The sequence below is a fragment of the Maylandia zebra genome, linkage group LG6 (genome assembly GCF_041146795.1).
Source record: "Maylandia zebra isolate NMK-2024a linkage group LG6, Mzebra_GT3a, whole genome shotgun sequence".
Classification (NCBI taxonomy): Eukaryota; Metazoa; Chordata; class Actinopteri; order Cichliformes; family Cichlidae; genus Maylandia; species Maylandia zebra.
In genome coordinates this window covers 40,977,803-40,996,552 of record NC_135172.1, presented here as the reverse complement: position 1 = coordinate 40,996,552, position 18,750 = coordinate 40,977,803, and the positions used below count along the sequence as shown (strand labels likewise).

General features: G+C 42.4%; 1 protein-coding gene across 4 annotated transcripts in view; it reads right to left on the bottom strand.

Moving 5' to 3' along the window:
* rptor (regulatory associated protein of MTOR, complex 1) overlaps positions 1-18,750 on the bottom strand; it is a 209,975-nt gene that overhangs the window by 16,101 nt on the left and 175,124 nt on the right. For 2 of the 4 annotated variants that reach the window (XM_004538776.6, XM_004538777.6), the window contains exons 23-29: positions 14,642-14,745; positions 13,364-13,541; positions 13,143-13,253; positions 7,156-7,261; positions 3,145-3,259; positions 2,948-3,072; positions 1,936-2,037 (exon numbers count right to left, since the gene is read on the bottom strand). In XM_004538776.6, the coding sequence (XP_004538833.1) occupies positions 1,936-2,037; positions 2,948-3,072; positions 3,145-3,259; positions 7,156-7,261; positions 13,143-13,253; positions 13,364-13,541; positions 14,642-14,745 (841 nt within the window). Of the gene's footprint in view, positions 1-1,911; positions 2,038-2,947; positions 3,073-3,144; positions 3,260-7,155; positions 7,262-13,142; positions 13,254-13,363; positions 13,542-14,641; positions 14,746-18,750 lie in introns of all 4 variants that reach the window. The other 2 variants (XM_012919090.3, XM_004538775.6) reach the window with 1 other exon arrangement.

Genomic DNA, 18,750 nt, shown 5'->3' with positions numbered 1-18,750 from the left:
CGAGGTTTCTGAGATCTACTGCCAAGTTCATTTTTATTTTTTTTTACATTTTGGAGCACAACAAGCCAAAGCTGGATTCTTCAGTAAAACTTTTTCAAGCGAGGTCTCATCTGAGTGGCTGCTTATATTAAAACTGATGCCTTCACTAGGTTCTGCATACAGACTGCAAAACAGTGGACTGTCACCGACGACACATCCAGGATAACAAGCACACCATTAAATGTTAAAGTTTCAGAGAAAACATGGCTGTGGCTCGCTGTCGGACAGTCCTCCGCGGAGGGAGAGCTTCTCAGGGCGGTTTGTGTCGTGAGAGTCAGGCAGAGACCGCTGTTAGTTAAGTGTGTCTCCTCCCTGCAGGGGCCCGCAGAGATATGGTGACTCGGTAATGACGGAAACACGTATGTGCACACGGCATGAGGTCCACACCTCTGCACAGATATGCAGTCAGGCACTGAATCAGCCAGTCACTCAATCTGACAGCTCTGCTCTGGCTGCTGCCAATTAGCCAAACACGGTGCCGCATCTCATATGGGACACGCAGTTATTAAAAAAACAAAAAAAAACTTCTGCGCTCGTGCTAAAGTGCACCATTTTCATACGGATGGATGAGCGCTACGTAGGTAATCGCTGCGTTTATCACACAGGTTATGCTCAGAAACAGTCATTCTTACAGCTGTCACAGTTGCTCCCAAAAACATCCCAGTAGTATCGGCTGAGAAACGCTCGAGGCAGAAATTTAAAGCAGGGGAGAGAGTTAAGGAGATCGTGCGCAACCTGACACAACACACCGGTGGGTGGAAGTGTCTGACAGGTGTGTACAGTGGGTGCCTGCATCGCATTTGTGAATATCTCCGCCTCGGGAGTTGTGTGTAAGTGTGTCAACACGAAGGTAAACATGGCAGCGGATCCACCAACGTCCACAGTCCCAGTTTTATAACGATCACTAAAGCAATGTGAACAGTCTCACAGGGGAAGAATGAGAAATACCTACCTTCTGCATTTCGTGATTGATTACGTGCAGACTTGGAATGTAGGGCCCGCAGTAGGTTAAACAGCCCCCGCTGTTTCAGGTGTGACAGGTATATATGACAGATGTTGAACGTGTGAGAAGGTGAGGGAGGTGAAGCTGACAGCGGATTTTAAATTAGACCTACATTCGTGGACTTAAACCGGCCGCCACCGGCAGCAGAAACAACCCGAATGCAAAAGTATGGAAATAAAGTTTCGGCTGCGTCATTTTTCATTTGTGTGAAATTGGTTATTTTTAAAGCAGCTTGTGACAAACTCTCCCGGACTTCCAGTGACGGTGAAGTGGTCTGCCCTGGCTGCTGCCCCTCAAATCTGACATTTTTAGTGATTTGAACAGCTCTGTGGGATGAGCACACGTGCGGTAATTAAAACCGAAGCTGTGCGAGTGAGTGTTTGCTGCTGGGTTTGATGGGGTCTGGGTCACTGTGCGACTGAAATGCTCTCATCGGTGCCACCTTTTATTCAGAGATGAATTTCTGAGGTTTAAAACACCAAACACACTGTAAAAAAAAACAAGAAAAACTACCTTCAGGCTTCAGTGCTGTGTGATTTTAGTCCAGTTATGTGTTGGACTTTTTCTTTTATTCATCTAAAACCTGAGCTGTGTTTAATAAGTGTGAACGTAACCTTAACCTACTTTATTAGATGTACTTTACTGTAATTGTCAGCTGTGGCTGTATCGTTTCAGCAAAATTGAATTTTTTCTTTTAGTTTTTTTCATTACTTAGTTTAAGGAGAAAAAAACCCTCCTCTCAGACCTTCTCTGTAGGCGGAGCAATGAGGACGTATGACTGGGATGCTTTGGGACAGTTTGTGGTTTTGGGGTATGGGTGGGACTGCGGATGGGTTGGTGACACAGTAATAAAGAGCGTTGGTCTTTACTGTGCGTGCTGATGGAGGGCTGACCTCGGGTAGTGGGCAGCATATCGGAGAGACCCTGCCACGCCGTCACCATCTCCGGATTCTTCTGGTCAGCAAAGTTCTTCCAGATCCGTAGCGCTCCATCATCTGGAGAGACGAGAGAGAGAGGGAAAGATACAGAGTAAGAGAGAGAGAGGCAGGAAAAAAAATGCAGCGTGGTGTAAACGCTGAGGCTGGACGCAGCTGCACAGACACCAGCATCCTGTTTGTAATCTTTATGCACTTTAAAGTGTTGAACTGCGTTGATGAAAACCCTGAACCAAGACTCTTTCACACACACACTGTGTCTTGACTGTCAACACACACTCCTCAAAAGAAGACGGAGAGTGTGTAACGCCGAGCGGCATCTTAAAAGGCTCTGTGCCTGTGAGCATCTCGCCAGAAAGAAACAACGAGGCAGGAATCTAACCTCCAAAACCTCTGCGGCTGAAACACGGCAAAGACACCAAGATAAAACACGTCCGTGCACTCTTATGAGGAAGCTATTACAGGCCATAAAAGTCTCCACTTGATTTACAGCCTGCGTTTTACTTCTTTTAATGCTGATTCTTTTTTATAACTAATGTCCTGCCCTGCTATCCTTCAGAGCATGAGTGATGGGGAAAAGCTGAATAAGTGAACATTACTTTTTGATGAGATGGAATTTAGATTTATCAATACTGAAGCCTTTTATCAAAGCTTCTTAGCTTAATTTAACAGAAGGAAGACCAAACAAAATAAATGTGTTTGTATTTTAATGTCGAGTTGTTTTCTCCGGTTCCTGTGGGTGATGAAGATAAAGCCATGGAGGGTAATTGCTTTCTTCTTTTGATGAATGATGATGACTACACATGAGTGCTCTGTGTGTAACAGCCAAGTGTTTAAGGCTTGTTGCTGCTACAAATGAGCCTCTCTGCGATTTATGCTGTTGCCAGTGGGCGTGGACATTTGCGCTGATAACTTGGATGCACTTGTGCATCTGAACTCACACTTGTGTGCGTGTGTGTGTGTTAGAAACCTGTTGCGGTGAGCAGCAGTGAGCAGTCGTGTCCGTTCAGGTACTCCATGGATGTGATGCGAGTATAACGAGGGTTTCCGTTGTAGAAGTAGTCCAGTCTCTCGCCCTTCTCCCAGTCCCAAAAGCTAAAACAAACACACTCATTAGACGACAATATGATCTGTTTAACATTTTAACTGAATGTGGTAGTCTCTGACCAGATGCTGTCCTTGTCAGCCACAGCGATGCAGGTGTTGAAGGGGTGGAACTTGACCACTGATGGCACTCCGGGGTTGCGGTTGATGAATATTTGATCATCCAAGCGAGAAATACCTGAAACAGAGGAGAAAATCCAAAAGTTGGTATGAAAGGATGATGGATTCATCCAAACCGGAGGTTTGTTTCCCGATGCAGGTTAAAGTAAGTGGCACGCAAATGGGGGAACAACCTGTCTGCTGGCACACCTAACCCACGCCTGCAGCTGCAACCTTACAGGGAGTAACTTAATGAACAAATAAAATGTAGTCTGTCCCGCCTTCCTCTTGCTTTTGGCTGAATCAGGGAGCCTACAGCTGTTCACTGTTGGTCTGGGGTCAGTACCTACTACTGCTCGATACTCAGGTAACTTTCCTGCCACCCGAGAAGCATTTAGGAGAGTTTATGAGTTGGGCTTTAGGTAGTAATTTTTGTACCTATTGAGGTGTTAAATTTTCACAGTGCTTTTACTTCTACGTAGCGACTCATCTTTTTTGGCCTTGGCTCTCCATGAAGCTTTCTTTTAAACTTTTAAAATGGCAAAACTGTTAACAGCTCGATTCCTTCCATCTTTTTTCCAGTTTTTGTATCCCAGAGATCAGCGTGTGGTTTTTAACAAATAAACTTAAAAGATTTCTCTTGCAGATTTTTCAAATTCTGCCTCTGATCAAAATCAAAAGCATTTTAGTACAAAACAGAGGAACAAAATAACATAAGAGCTACAACAAAAAGGTTTATTTAAAAGTCCATTAGCAGTGCACACTTTCTTAAACTGACTGACAGGTTTTGTCATGTCCAAGAATACCAAAGACACCAGCTGAGGGCCTCAGGACTCTCTCAGTGGCACATTATTGAGTTTTGTGTTCGTGAAAATTATTCTTTTGTCCTCTAAGTTTCTTAAACACACTAATGCAGTTCATATTTCCATGCTCTGTCAGCAGATTAAAAAGAAATGTTCAAAGAATACAGTTTAATTACTAGTTTTTAATTGTATAGGATAATAAAGGATAATAAAAGGTACACTCAGCGCAATAATGTGGCTCACTGACACATTTCTAATAGCTTTTGGAAAAAGAGAAATTTATTCTTCATGAGGTTTTGCATCATAGGCTGTATAAATGGCCTGGCTCTCATAGACTCTACCTGAGTACCCAAAGCACTTTGTACAAGTTGAGTTTTGAAAGTGTGAACAACAAGTGAGAGGTTAGTCTGGCAGCACACCCTGCTTTATCACCTTTTTTACCCTGAATGGCTCCGTCATTTACCAAATCACCATGATACTGTATGTGACATGAAAATAAAGGCACAGATCATAAAATCAACTCAAGTGAGAAGTAGGGCCATTTTCTCACAGACTTTTATACAATCAGACTTCTTTTAGCAACCAGACGAGTCGCCAGCTGCTGGCCACTGGAAAGACTGCAGGTTTTATGCACTTAACTCTATTTATTTGACTTTATTTATTTTAAAAACATACATCTATGCTTTGGGTGCACACATTAAATACTGGGCTGTAGTATTGCTTGGTGAACATAAATTAAATACGGAATCGGGGCCGAGATTCCCAACACAACACAAAGGTCAAGTATGATCTGAACTTTATACTTTTAACAGTAGTACTGAGAAAAAAAAATTAAAGACAAGTATTTGGTTTTTAAAGTATTTGTATAAGTTAAAACAAAAAGCAAATAAAGTTTCCTGGAAGACATTTTCAGAAGTAGAACGTGGAATAAAGGAAAAAAAGGACAAAGCACAGCCTGGCCATCGACAGGAAGACTTGAGGCAAAGAAGGAGAACAGAGCAAAACATGGAACGGTCTGCGGTGGAAGAGCCGAGGCAAAGAAAACAGTGGAGTTGTGTACCCCACTGGCAGGTTTCGCTGCGAGTAAAAACACGTTGATAAATCTGATGACTTGACTGCCTCACTATATGTTGTCATGGCAACAACACATGCCGGCTGCCGACCCCGTCCTTGGCTACACGAACTCACTCCCGAGACCGCCGTAACGAGATGAAGAACAATGAAGGGGGATGGATGCAGCTGTGACAGAGGAAAATGTAGTTGGAGGGAGAAGCTGCGGAGGCCGGCGGTTAAAAGCCGGCCGAGATCATCATCACGACTCGCTTTATGTGCACGAAGTGTGACATCACAGTAGATACAGAGCGACTGTAAAAACAGAGTACACCTCAGAAGTGCACAGTGAAGTGGGCAGACTTTGCACCGCCAACAAAAACAACAGTACAAGTCAGATCAGGTTCACAGGCTACAGAACATCGTTTGTTCTCTTCTCTCTTTGCTAGCTTTGCTGCCTCGTTCTCAACTCCTCCATCTTCCTCCATCGTACCCTCCCCCCTCCTCCTCCCTCCTTCCTCTCGCCTTGGTTCTCTCTCTGGAGGGATTCGACTGAATGAGGGCAACCCTACTACTTCTCTCTTTCAGAAAACTGCGAGGGGAATTCAATGATTTAACGAGAGCGGGATAGACGTGTGCGTGAGCAAGCCTCAGCTCTGACGCCAATCGCCTCGTGACTGTGTGTGTGTGTTTGTGTGTGCATGTGTGGAGGGGGCTGCCGGTGACGTCGGGGGTGTTAGTTATTCTGTTTGAGAGCTGCTCAAACTTCACCCGGGGAGTGTGTGTGTATGCTGGCACTGGAGCCTCTTTAATGTGCGAGTGCATGTGAGGGGAGACCTGTGACTCACAAAGAGGACGTCTCCTGCTGTGAACTGATTTCAATCAATCCTTCCATCCCTGCGAATCATTTGCAAACTTGCTCACCTAAAATTTTTGATGCATCTTGATGTTTTTCGGGGACAGTCTGGATTTCACCCAAGTTAGCCTCATTAGGGCTCCGGAAATAGTCAATTAGACACGACTGTCAGTCACTTGTAACAGTTTAATCAACTAACATAGGGACTATTTTGTGCTTGGGTATTATATTACCAATGAACCTTTGTTAGAAAAACAAACAAACAAAAATAACTTCCATAAACAGCCGCTTTATGCAGATGTGATAGAAAGTGAAAGAAACTGCATCAAACAGCTGTGCAGCAATGACCTGATGCTAAAACACAGCAGATAAAAGAAGTTGGTGCCAAGTTAAGAAAGTATCAAGTAATCCTTCACTAAATGAAGAAGTGAAACACCTTTTTTTTTTTTTTTTTTTTAAACGTCTGCAGTGTTTCTACAAGCAAGGAGGAGGTGAAAACGAAGCCGTGTTCCTTTGTGAGATTACGACCTCGGCTGCTAGTTGATTTTAGCAAATTCTGACCCTATTTACGGTGAAACAGATGATAAAGCAGGATATACTTGAGCACAGGCCAACCTTCTGACTGATGATTTACTCAGTCAAGGTGCAGTCACTTTTCTCTCCTCTGCTCTTTCATCATATGCACCTGAGCCCATCCCTACATAATTTGTGAAGTCCTCTCATTACAATACCGCTAAAAATCAAGCTTCCCAACAATCAGTAATGTGTGTGAAAAACACAGAACATGAATCTGGTGAGAATGGCAGAATAATAATCACCTCCTGGCAGAGAAACGGATGAAACAAAGAGCAGCCGACAAGGAAAAGTGCCGTTGGAGGCTATGTCTGGACAGTCTGGATTTCACCCAGATCCTGCTCTCATTAAGGCTCCGTAAACATTCAATTACACATGGCTCTGTTAGAAGCTAAGTGCTCGAGTGAAGTGACCGCAGAGCTTGTGTATGTCGTATGCTCCCTAACCAAAGTCACTCTACCTTTCAAAAGAGGAATCATTTAATGCAATACTGAATAGGATGAAAACCAGGGAAGAGATTTTAATAATTAATTTAATTTCCAGTAATATCTGTTCATTTCATTTGAACATCTCCCCTATGAAAATCCTCCTCAGGACATTAAGACGATTCTTTCTTCCAGGCAGCGACGTGAAATATAAATGTGTTTAGAACAAGTTAGAAGAAGAAGAAGGTCTTTTGTGCGCATTACTGACCTCTTTGTATGATGCTTCGACTCTGCCTTCTTACGCGAGCATTTCTCAGAAACCTCCACTGACGCTCCAACCTCACCTGACTCTCCAGGTCGTGCTCCTCGGGGATCTGCGAGATTGCATGAAAGAAAAGACAAAGAGAGAGAAAAAGAGATTTACAACTGCTCTCCCCATCTGGAACATTTCTACAACGATAAGCAAACAAACGAATAAAAAATTCAGAGGGACAATATCGAATTACTGCCGCAATAAATCCATTTTTATTGAGCCTTGAACATTGACACTTTTGCTGAGTGTACATTTAAAATTTCAAAGTTGAAAACTTAATTAAATCCTGTTGTGCTCTCCCCCACATTCAGAGACCACTGCACCAAATAACAGATGAAACCATTATAATCCCTCCTTCGCTGATACAGCCTGGACTCTTCTCTGGATAATGGTTACTATCAATGAAAGGAAAAAAACCTTCAAGTTTCTATTCTGAGTAAAATTTAAAGAAAAAGAACAATTTTGTATATTTTCCACACCTGACGTTTTTACTTCCCTCAAGTCGAATTAATGAAAATTACAAGATAGAGTTTGCAGAAGCAATATCGTCACTTGGAATATTAATATCAACCCTGTTTTCAGTTAGATTTGTTCTCTTAACAGCTTCTGTAGTTAGCAAAGGCTCAACATTTTAGGTTTCTGTGTGCCAGATGATTAATGTAGCTCAATGCTGGTGCTATCTCTATGTCAGCAAGCTTCTGTAGTTACCTGAGACACACAAAAAGCCACAGGAGTTCACAAAGTTAATTATTTTAGCAGCCAAATTATCTAATAAAAATCTAATATTAGCACAGCTATTTAGCCAAGGGTCAAAATACTACATTTTAGTGTATCCAAAGATGATTTAGTCCTCATGTCTATGCTCTTATAAAGATAATCTTATAGTAATAAATTTAATCTTAACTAGAATTTGCAGCTCATGGAGAAATTGCAGTTGGATTGTTGATACTGGTGGATTTGTCCTGTGGCTGGTTGTTGGTGTCAATAAAAAGTAGGAGGTAAATAGCTTGCTGTGTACCTAATAAAGTGACACACATTGTAAATGTTTATGTTACCCTTATGGTTACTACTTCTCAGATTTGTTTCTGAGATGAAATCATTTAATACATGGATGCAGTAGCTTGCTAACTAAGTTTGCATTAGCTGCTAGTTTAGCACTCAACCTCTCGTTCAAATATGGTCTCTGCAGACTATTAAAAACATGCTAATATTGACGGTTCAGTTCAATACAGTTTTATTTGTACAGCGTCAAATCACAACAATAGACCCTATAATAATACATACAGAGAAAAACCCAACAATCATATGACCCCTATGAGCAAGCACTTTGGTGACAGTGGGAAGGAAAAACTCAATTTTAACAGGAAGAAACCTCCAGCAGAACCAGGCTGAGGGAGGGGCGGGGCCATCTGCTGCGACCGGTTGGGGTGAGAGAACGAAGACAGGATAAAAGACGTACATAACCTACTGGTTTCAGCACGCTGCAGAAACCAGTAGGTTATGTCACAGTGGCTACCCCCATCCATCATTTATTTACACAGTATGTATTTCCTCCTTGTGCTGGCAGGACTCAGTGCCCTGTCAGTATAGCGAGCTTTAGAGATACACATGTTCCAGTGAGGCCACTAAAACATGGACAAGATTATTATAAACCTTTTGATTGATTCGTAGTTTCTTAAATGTTAAGACTTTCCTTTCAGAATCTGTGCTCATTCCCATAAAGTTTTTCAACTTCACAGGAAAGCCTGAATCGCCTCGGTGCAATGTTAAGGGACGCTCATGCGATTACCAAGATAATGAGTCCAGGTATCAAGTTCACTTTATGTAATCACATCTCATCACATCTATTGAGCAGTGGGACAATATTAAAAGTATTAACTTTATTAAGTCTTACGTAACAAAATGGGCCCCACAGACTTTGCGCCCACTTTATTTTAAGGGAACAGAATCAATTTTTTTTTTTTTTTTTAAAACAGGACATTAAATATGCAGAGTTTAATATAAAGCAAGTCTGTGTCATTCTTCAGCGCCATGAATTAAAGTCATAAATTAAACGTTAACTGCGCGGCTGTGAATAAACAACAGAGGAAAACTGTAAATGTATGTGTGTGGTTTTAAATGTCGGGTGCCAGCGTGTGCTTATGAAGCACATTTCTACAGCAAGGCCTCCCACGCCACATGAATGCTAAACAGTCCCTACCCCACCCACCCACAAAGTTATAGTACCATGTTGCCACTGTTCCTGCAATGTCCTCGCCTGGCGTGTGTTGGCTTTTGGAGAAATAAAACACACATACTGTAACACCTCACAGCGAATAAACAGATTTGTGTCTGTGAGAAAGATGTATGTAGCGTGTGTTCAGTCAAATCATTCATATACAGGGTCTCTGGGGTTTTATGGTTTCTCAGAGGAGGCAGATTTAGAAGTCTGATGTCGACCTGTGTGGAAATCGCTGGCTGATGCTGTCGTTGCAAGGGTTGGTATGCTGCAGCGTGTCAGCTGCTAATGTAACGTATAATGAGACCCTGAGGAGTAAAAATGTGTGTGAGAGTCTCTCACACAATCTCCACACAGCTCTGCACGCTGTGCATATACAGTAAAATCGATAGTGTGTAGTGTAGAGTAAGGCCAAAGTATGTGGACAGCCAAACAGGCTGTCAACAGTCAGCAGCTAACCTGTGATTTCAGACCCGTAAACTGTACAAAAAAGATGGATGCAACCGCTGTGAGGTCACCTGCATTTTGGCCACGTCCACGTTAGTGTTTTGGTCTAATAGTGACCATATTGAGATGAAAGGATGGCGCTTGGTTACCAAACTGCATCCATTACTTTGCAGGTAACAAATTACTAGAATTGACCTCAACCAAAATTAAATCACAAACCTCTCAGATGGTCCAAACAGTAAACCAGATTATTTGTCAGAGGTTTCCATTAAACTGCTCCAAAGGGCACCAACAGCACAAACATGGCAGAGGAGGACTGTAGAGCTGAAGCCTGGCAGAAACAGCCCCTCTCAATTAAAAACCCAAACTTTGCTTTTGGCTACAAACGGTGGACATTTTAACGGTTTAAGTTTTATGGTGACTGGCTCACTTTTGGAGCCAGCTTCAGAGGACAGTTACAGGTACTGTAGTTTTCGGCACTATCACCTTAGCCTCTTTTTTCAGCCCTTGAGGTTTCACACATTTACTTCTCATTGACATTTAGCATTGCATCTTGGGAGTGTTGAGCTGTGGGATGCGATGAACACTACTTTCTAAACTTCAAATCTGTACATCTGAAATGTTTTGGGCTATGCCAGATGAAAGATGACCAGCGTGAACAAATTGTGGTGACATTGTTGGCTGTGTCTGCAAAATGATGGTCCTATTTCTCTCAGCGGTTCAAAGCTGGATGGTATGAAAATCTTTCAATCCAAGATGGACAGACATATTTCAGGAACGCTGTCCTAATGTCTACTAATCAGGCAAACTTTCATATGGTGCAGCTAGTTTTGACCGCCTGGAGCACGTGGTGACATGGCCCTTGAAAGATTTCTCAAAATTCAGCAAATGATCAGAAAACAAATGAAGCAGCCACGTTACCAATGCTGCAGTTTCTCTATGGCAGAGATTAAAGTGGGGCACTTTTGCCTTTACAAATTTTGCTACTGAGGCTCAAAGCTGGTTACAGATAGAAGGCAACACTTGGTATAAATATGGTGTTCAGTCCTGACATTTTCATGTTGCCATGTCCTGAACTGCAGAAGTCTGGGAGGCTCAAAAATGCTGGAAAAAATAACACATTAAAACCCCCCCTTTCCCCTTTCGTTGCACTTTTTAAAGTTTCATAACTGCTCAGTGAAACGTTGTTGGTGTTTGCTAACAAGTTAGCTGCTCTAGGACTACACGACTGAGGCCTAGCTGAAACTCGTGATCACAAAATGACTTAAATAAAATTAAAATGAGCTGGAAATGTTTTTAGGTTTCAGTCTCTGCTGATTTCATCACAACCTGACCTACAGTTATTAATGCTGTCTTATGACTGTAAGCTCTCAAAAAGTTCTGTATTTGTGTTTTACAATCATCCATGATCTCTGAAAAATATGCCCCTGGGAAAAAAAAACATTAATATAATTAGGAAAAATAACACGGACATTAAAAGTGATGACTAATAAAATAGGAGTAAAACACTTCAAGACAAAAAATAATGTCAGACCCTGAACTGGACAAGCATCAGAATAAAGCTGGATTTGAGACAAAGTTAGAGTCCGAGAATAAAAATATGAGTATAATAAGTCCACACGAAGCTGTGCATGTAACCACGGCTCTTTGCTTCTCAAACAAATATGAACCTGAAGCAGAGGACGTGTCTTCTGTCTCTCATGTGAGATGTGTGGAGACAATAACACAAATATACACATTCTTCTAGTGTGCTGCTGACACAGTGATATGATAACCTGTGTGCAGACTTTGAGACACACACACATGGCTTTGTAATGGAGTTAAGTTTGATGACAGCACTCAAAATTTTGCCAACACAGCGTTATGATTTGCGGCAAAACTCCCCTTTACTCCTCCTCCTCCATCTACTCTGAGCTCGTTCACTCGCCTTCACATCCAGTCATCTCTCTGCTTTTTATCAGCCTTTGTTGCCACTCCTGGCCCCGTATTTCTTTCATCCTATTCATCCCACCACCATGCTCTTCATATTGAGTTTTCTTTCACTTTTAGCATCTCTGTTTTCCTCCTCGCCCACCTCTATTTGCCCCTCAGTGTCTGCTTTCCTTTTCAAATATTTTACTTTCATCATCTTTTATTTTTTTCTTCCTGTGTTCTCTTTCTCCTGTCCACCACTTTCCCCCTACAACATCTTACATGTTTTGTAAATATTTTTATTTTACTAATATCTTCTTTCTATATCAGCCATGAGCAAAAACGACCCCCTATTATTTTTCACGCACTTTGCAAAGTTTCCATTTTCTCCTCTGTTTGACCCTGGCTCTTTTTATATCGCTTTTCTTCCTGTTTAACCTACAAAAATGTGCTGACACTGTTTGCCTTTTTTCCTGGAAAAGACGACACATTCAGGCCATTTAAACACGCGTTAGTTTGATTTAATATTAAAGCATTTCGGTGTTACTACTGTGCCGGGTGAAATCACTTGTCTTAATCTTAAGTTTCACTCAGGAGGATGTTACATTATGGAGCTCATTATTCAGCAAAGCCATCTCGTACAAACAGCAGGTACTTTCTCTCTCACTGTGATCGGTCCCCACCCTGCTGTTTTCCATAGGACTTCATTACTTTTTAAAATAAATCCTATAACACAGAGTTTATGTCCTCAGACAGCTCAATCTGTCCTCAAACTGTTGCAAAAAAGCACGATAAACACACACCAGTGACACAAATTCACATAAATGTGTGTAAACAGAAAATTATCTGCCATATTGTGCTGCTTTGTTGCTTAGCAACTGACTTAAGCTGATTTTAAAGTGGTAGATGGCTTAGCAGTGGAATACGGAGGAAGACAAGGAAACATTTCTAAGTTCTTGATTTGAAAATGGCGATGTCCTTTCTCCTTTTAAAGGTGCACTAAGCAGCACTTTCTCTGTATTAAAACCATTTTTTATTGTCAGTGTCTGAAAGGGGCTGAGGTCTTCCCCGACTCTCTCGTCGCCTCTAAAGGGGCGTTCCTGGGTGAAAAAACTGCTCGCAATCTGCCTGAGTTAAACTTCTCTCACCATCGAGGTGAGCGATTGGAGTGAGTACTAATTAGACAGCACTGATAGTCACTCCATTATTGATATGACAGGGTGGTAAATGCATTAGAGGCCAGAGCCCGCCGTGCACACTTCACCAACCATCAGCGACATAGTGATGTGCGATGAGCCAGCCTTTTGTGGGAGAGTAAGCAAGCTGACCAGTTTGACATGTGAGGAACACAAATGATGACACTGACCTTCATGACAGGCTGAGCAAAATACTTGGCGCTCCAGTCGCACAAGCCTGTCTGGAGGGCCGGACTGATGTAGTTCCTGTGACCACCTGGTTCATCGCTGTCTTCAGCTGCCTAAAGAAAAACACAAAAAGAAAAAAAACTGTGATTTAAAGAGTTAAACGAAACAGCGAGAGAGGACAAGAGTGACTAGCAGCAGCACGGCAGGTTTCATCTTTCTCTACCTGCTCGGGTCCCTTGTCAAACATTTTGCGAGTGCGGGTAAACTGGTGTGAGTGGGGCGCCTGTCCTCCCAGCGTTGGGGTGTAAGGCGGTCGTGTGGCCGGCTGCTCCCTGGTGGGGGGTTTGGGAACGTCGTTGGTCAGACTGGAGCTGCTGGTGCTGGGCATTGGTGGAGAACCACTGAAGTAAAGGAAAAGAGGACAAGAGGATTAAGGGGTCAGTTTACGAATGCACATTTTACGTGCTTTTATTTTTAAATTAGCAGCTGTGTTACATCTAAATGTAACACAGCTGCTAAATCTAACATCGCTTCTTCTGTGTTGTCTAAAGGACAGCTGCTATTTCTTTGCTTTTTCACTCATCTGTAGTCCTCCTCTCACTACTTGCACATCTATTTCTTTAATGCATGGGGGATCTCCTCTAGTATGCAAAAAATGCGCCTCTTAAACTTGAATCGTATTGGAGGACAAAGTCAAATCCTGGAAGTAGAGCCGGCTATGAATGAAGGCTGTCTTAACGTAGCCAAAAATCCCTCAGACACCTCGGGACGTTATGGTCGAACCTCAGGGCCTCTCACGGGACACGGCCTCGCTCTTCTGACCTGATGAGACACTTTCAGGCTTGGACAGTACTGAGTTTTCCCAGACTGTTCAACCCAGCTGCTGCTGCTCCTGAGAAATTTTGGTCTGATCCAGAAGCCGATGATTTGCTCTCTGCACAGGTTTGAGATAATGGTGAAACTGCAGATGTGCACATTAAAGTAGTGAGAAGGAAACTTTCAGGTTGTGTAATGTAACAGCAGCTCTGGATTTGCTGCAGAGGCGTGACAAGCGATGACCATGAAAGGGTTTGCAAAGCTGAAAGTTCTGAATTAAAGGGTGGAATCTTTCCTCTAATGCACATAGAAAACTATTTACCATGACAGAAGGGTGTTGGACGCACAAACAAACAAATTGGGAAATTATTCAATCGTGAAATCAAACAGCTCATGAATAATATTTCAATTTTAAAATGCTAATAATTATTTTTCTTCTGAATCTACACTTAATTTTGCTTGATTTTTATATTTTATCCTGGTTCATGCACCATGAATATAATTCAATATAAAATTTAAAGTAACATTTGGCCAGAATCCCATTCGCCTGCTACAAATGACGCACATCGTGATGATTAAATGCAACTTTTTTTTGCCTAACACATGATTCAAATGCTCTGGGGTTTCCGTTTAATGAGTTTTCGGTGTGTCACGGCGTTCATGCATGTGTGAGCTCCGTCCTCACCCAGCCTGGTGTATGTGCGTGCCCTTGCTGGTGGGGCTGGCCGGGGCTGACTGGGTGAGTGATCCTGAGTCCAGGATCCTCTGAGGTCTGGCATTCATCGTAGCCTGAGGGAGAAAAAAAAAAAGGTCTGTTTATTCTTGTTTCTGAAGATGATCACATTTGGATTTATAGTTTGAAATTATGATATTTCTTCCCAGATTTTTCAAAAGCTTTCAGAGACAAATATGCAGAAGTGTCTAGATCAGAAACGAGCCCAAAAATCTGGATAATCTTCCTGCTGTAACTGCATAAAAAGTGCAGGACTTCACAAAGTTTGCTAAATTTCCACAGGTTTATCCCATTAAGTGAGCAGGTAATATAACCTCTTCATTGTGAGTTGTCTAATAGCTGCACACGAGGGAGGGGCAAACTTAATAAAGACAATAGAGGCAAAGCATCGCTGATGAATAGCAGAGCTGTTGTTTACTCGAGCCAGGTGGGGAGAGAACTGTGTGCAGCGTAAATCCAGTTAACACAAGCAAACACATTTTACTACCTTTGATTTGATTTCTATGCTAATTGCAGTGAGCATCTTTTGCTTCTGTGTGCGTCTGAAAGGCTGAGAGCGAGGCAGGAAAGTTTTTAATGCAAAGACCGGGCCCATAAAAACGGCTGCATCTGTGAGGGGGACGAGACATCAGCTATGAGGGTTAGCTGTTGGCGCTTCATTAGGAGGCAAGTCAAATGAAAGAAAACAGCAGTAAAAACAGCTGGAACAATTATTATGGAAAAAGCCAGATCACTAATGAAAGCAGCTTTTCCACTCATGCACAACAAGATCAATATGATGGGACGGGGCACAAAAGGAAAAGCAGATAAGGAACTAAAGGACGCGCTTATGTCTTTTGCAGAAATTGTGGGATGGATGTGTGACACAAAGGAGAAGCGCATGTTGAGGAGGGCAGCGGTAAGCACACAAACAACAGGAAACCTGAACTGCACAAACAAAAGGTCTTTGAAACAAAAAGCATCAGGGCGGAAGAGCGTTTCCACTCAGTGAAGTAACATGCTCATGGATTATTCATCGGTGTTTGCTGATCGCCAACATGTGGCAAACAAACCAGACGCTAACGCGGGAGAGACATGCAAAACTGCAGCTTTAGCGGGAACCTGGGCTGGAACTGGTGCTAGCAGCTGCACTACTCCACGCAGGGAAACAGGCTCGTTCTCCGACTTCAACCCACTTCCCCACACTTCCTCTATCATTAATTGGCTGGAAAGCGAGTCAACTGCGCAAACACATTAGTCAGAGGCTGTCGAAGGATACAGCTGTGGAAGCGGATGACAGCTCAGGGAAAAAAAGAAAAGTCTGAATAATCCTGGTAAATTATGTAGAGCTTTCTTACTGCTGGAGAAAGCACCCGACATCGCTGTGACATGTGATGATGAGATCGAACAGCTGAAGGTGATTGAGGGTAATTGAGAGAATTCTTCCATTCAATTGAGGTTTATTTCTAGAGCGCCAAATCAAAACTACAGTCACCTCCAGGTGCTCTACACCGTAGGGTAAAGACTCCAACAATCACACGACCACTGGCAGGAAGGAGAAACCTCCATTTAACAGAACCAGCTCAGAGGTGGCTCAGAGGCAGATAGAGGTGCTGCTATCTGCGGCATCTGTGGTCTATACACATGTGGTGAGCAGAGAAGCAGTACTCGCATTAAATCCCTCCTCCTGAGGGATTTAATGCCCCAGCCTGAGCCGACTGCAGCATAACTAAGGGAAAGTTCAGGGTCCTTTTTTAATCCAGCCCGAATTTACGCTTTATCAAAAGGTTTCAAGTCTAATCTTAAAAAACTAGTATGTCTGTCTCCTGACTGCAAACTGGAGCTGAAAGCTCCGCCTCTCATTCTACTCCAAGTGTAAGCCAACCAGCAGTCAGAGTGAAGCGCTCTGCTGGGCTTACATGGTGCAATGAGGTCATTGAGCTAAGATGGGGCCTGATTTTTCAAGACCTTGTAGATGAGGAGAAACTTTAAATTAAACTGTTTTTCACAGTAAAGATGATGTTTGGGGGCTTCATTGAGAACCTTAAGTTCTTAACCATAATCCATCTTCTTCTGCTTATCCGGGGCCGGGTTGTGGGGGCAGAGCCTAAGCAGAGAAGCCCAGACCTCCATCTTCCCGGCAACCTCCTCCAGCTTGTCCAAGGCGTTCCCCGGCCAGCCGAGAGTTATAATCTCTCCAGCGTGTCCTGGGTCTGTCCCGGGGCCTCCTCCCGGTGGGACATGCCCAGAACACCTCAGCCATGAGGCGTCCTTCTCAGATGCCCGAACCACCTCAACTGGCTGCTTTCGATGTGGAGGAGCAGCGGCTCTACTCTGAGCCCCTCCCGAATGGTCGAACTTCTCACCCTATCTCTCTCTTAACCAATAATCTCCTTTCAATACAGGCAAACAACTGGGAGATAAGGGCGGTGTTGGATAGTAAATCTTTGCCATTCAAACATAAAAAAACCTCTGGATTTGTTTCAGATGGATGTGATCCAACTTTATTAGTGACACATCTGTGAAAACGACTGGATGCACCTGAATAAAAGAATCACAATGTGTTCAAAATGTATATACTATTAAAAATCTCCAAGAGTCCCAGCATCAGACAGCAACACTGGACTATAAAAAAAGCATTTAGAGCCTTAATCATCTTGGAAGAAAGTACATTTTAATTAGCTCCTGACCTTGTTTCGCTTTGTTACGAATCAATAACATTTGACATTTAAAATCTTAATTAAAAGAGCCGTTAGCACTTGTGAACTTGAATGAGGGTTCTTAAAATAAGCAGCTGTTGCCGAGCTCTTTGAGAGAGAGGGAAAAATAAAAAAGACCGTTAACACCACTGTTTAAAATGTGTACTCATGATATCGTTATAGTCCAGAACAGTATTTTGCTCCTTCAAATTCTGCATCAAACGCTAAGATCAAATCCTCTTTAATGTCTGTTTTCTATCCTTCTCCTCATTGGAATAAATTACGTTTAAATATTTGGCCGTCATCGTTTTATTTATTTACAAAATACTTTGTTTTTCATCCCAAATCAAAGTACTTGTGCTTATTCTGTTTAAGGTCTTGTTTTTTCGTAGTCTTTCTCGTCTTTGTTGTGATATTTTGTTACATTTTTGTACAGTTCTGTCATTTGTTCTAAGAACATTTGTTTGAGTCCTATTTACAAGCAGATGTTACATAGAGATATAATACATTTATTAATCTATAACAACTTGAAAGGAAGCCATCCTTAGACAATTCAATTCAATGTTATTTACATACTACAGATACAACATATGTCTGAGAAAGTAACATATTACAAACAAAATCCCAGTGATCAGAGGACCCGAATTAACAATCACTCGGTGATGGTGGAGAAGAAGAACTTCCTTTGACCAGGAAGAAACCCCCAACAGAACGAGGTGTGGGGAGAGAAAACCTTCAGCCAAGACCAGCTGAAGGTTGAAGGAAAAGAGAAGACTTAAAATTCATGAAAAGGAGCGTCAAGAGACCACGAACAAGGAAAATATGATCTCGCTTTCCAGTTCCTGTTCTTGCTGCAACTGAGGGCTTTTCACTGAGCTTTTAAGACTGCAAAACAAGGAATTACATTACGAGTAACAACACACAACCTCGTTTCTGAGCATCACTCTGAGACTGCTTCTATTTCTGACAAAGCCGCACAAACTGATGGGGCGTCCTGCACATTTGTTTAATGTGTGAGTGAAAGGACATGCCCTGGCTACTGCAGGGGACCTGATATTATGATATATTATTAACTATTTGCTGATATCTCAGTATTGGAATTTAAAGAAGAGAAACAACGTTCAACTTGTGAGGACGCGGCTTCCCTGTTGGCCACATGTGTTTGGAAAGCCACAAACGAAACAAGCAGCCGATCTGTGCAGAGTCAGGATTGGGTACATGAGTAAATAAATAACTACAAACAACTATATTAGTCAGACTCTGTGGGTTTAAAAATTGAGCCTGTGCAACTCTGTAAATCAAGTCTCAAGTTCACAGCTTGAAAGATTAACATGACTGATGATGATTAACCCTCTAAACGTGTCGCAAAAGTGTCCTGAGCAG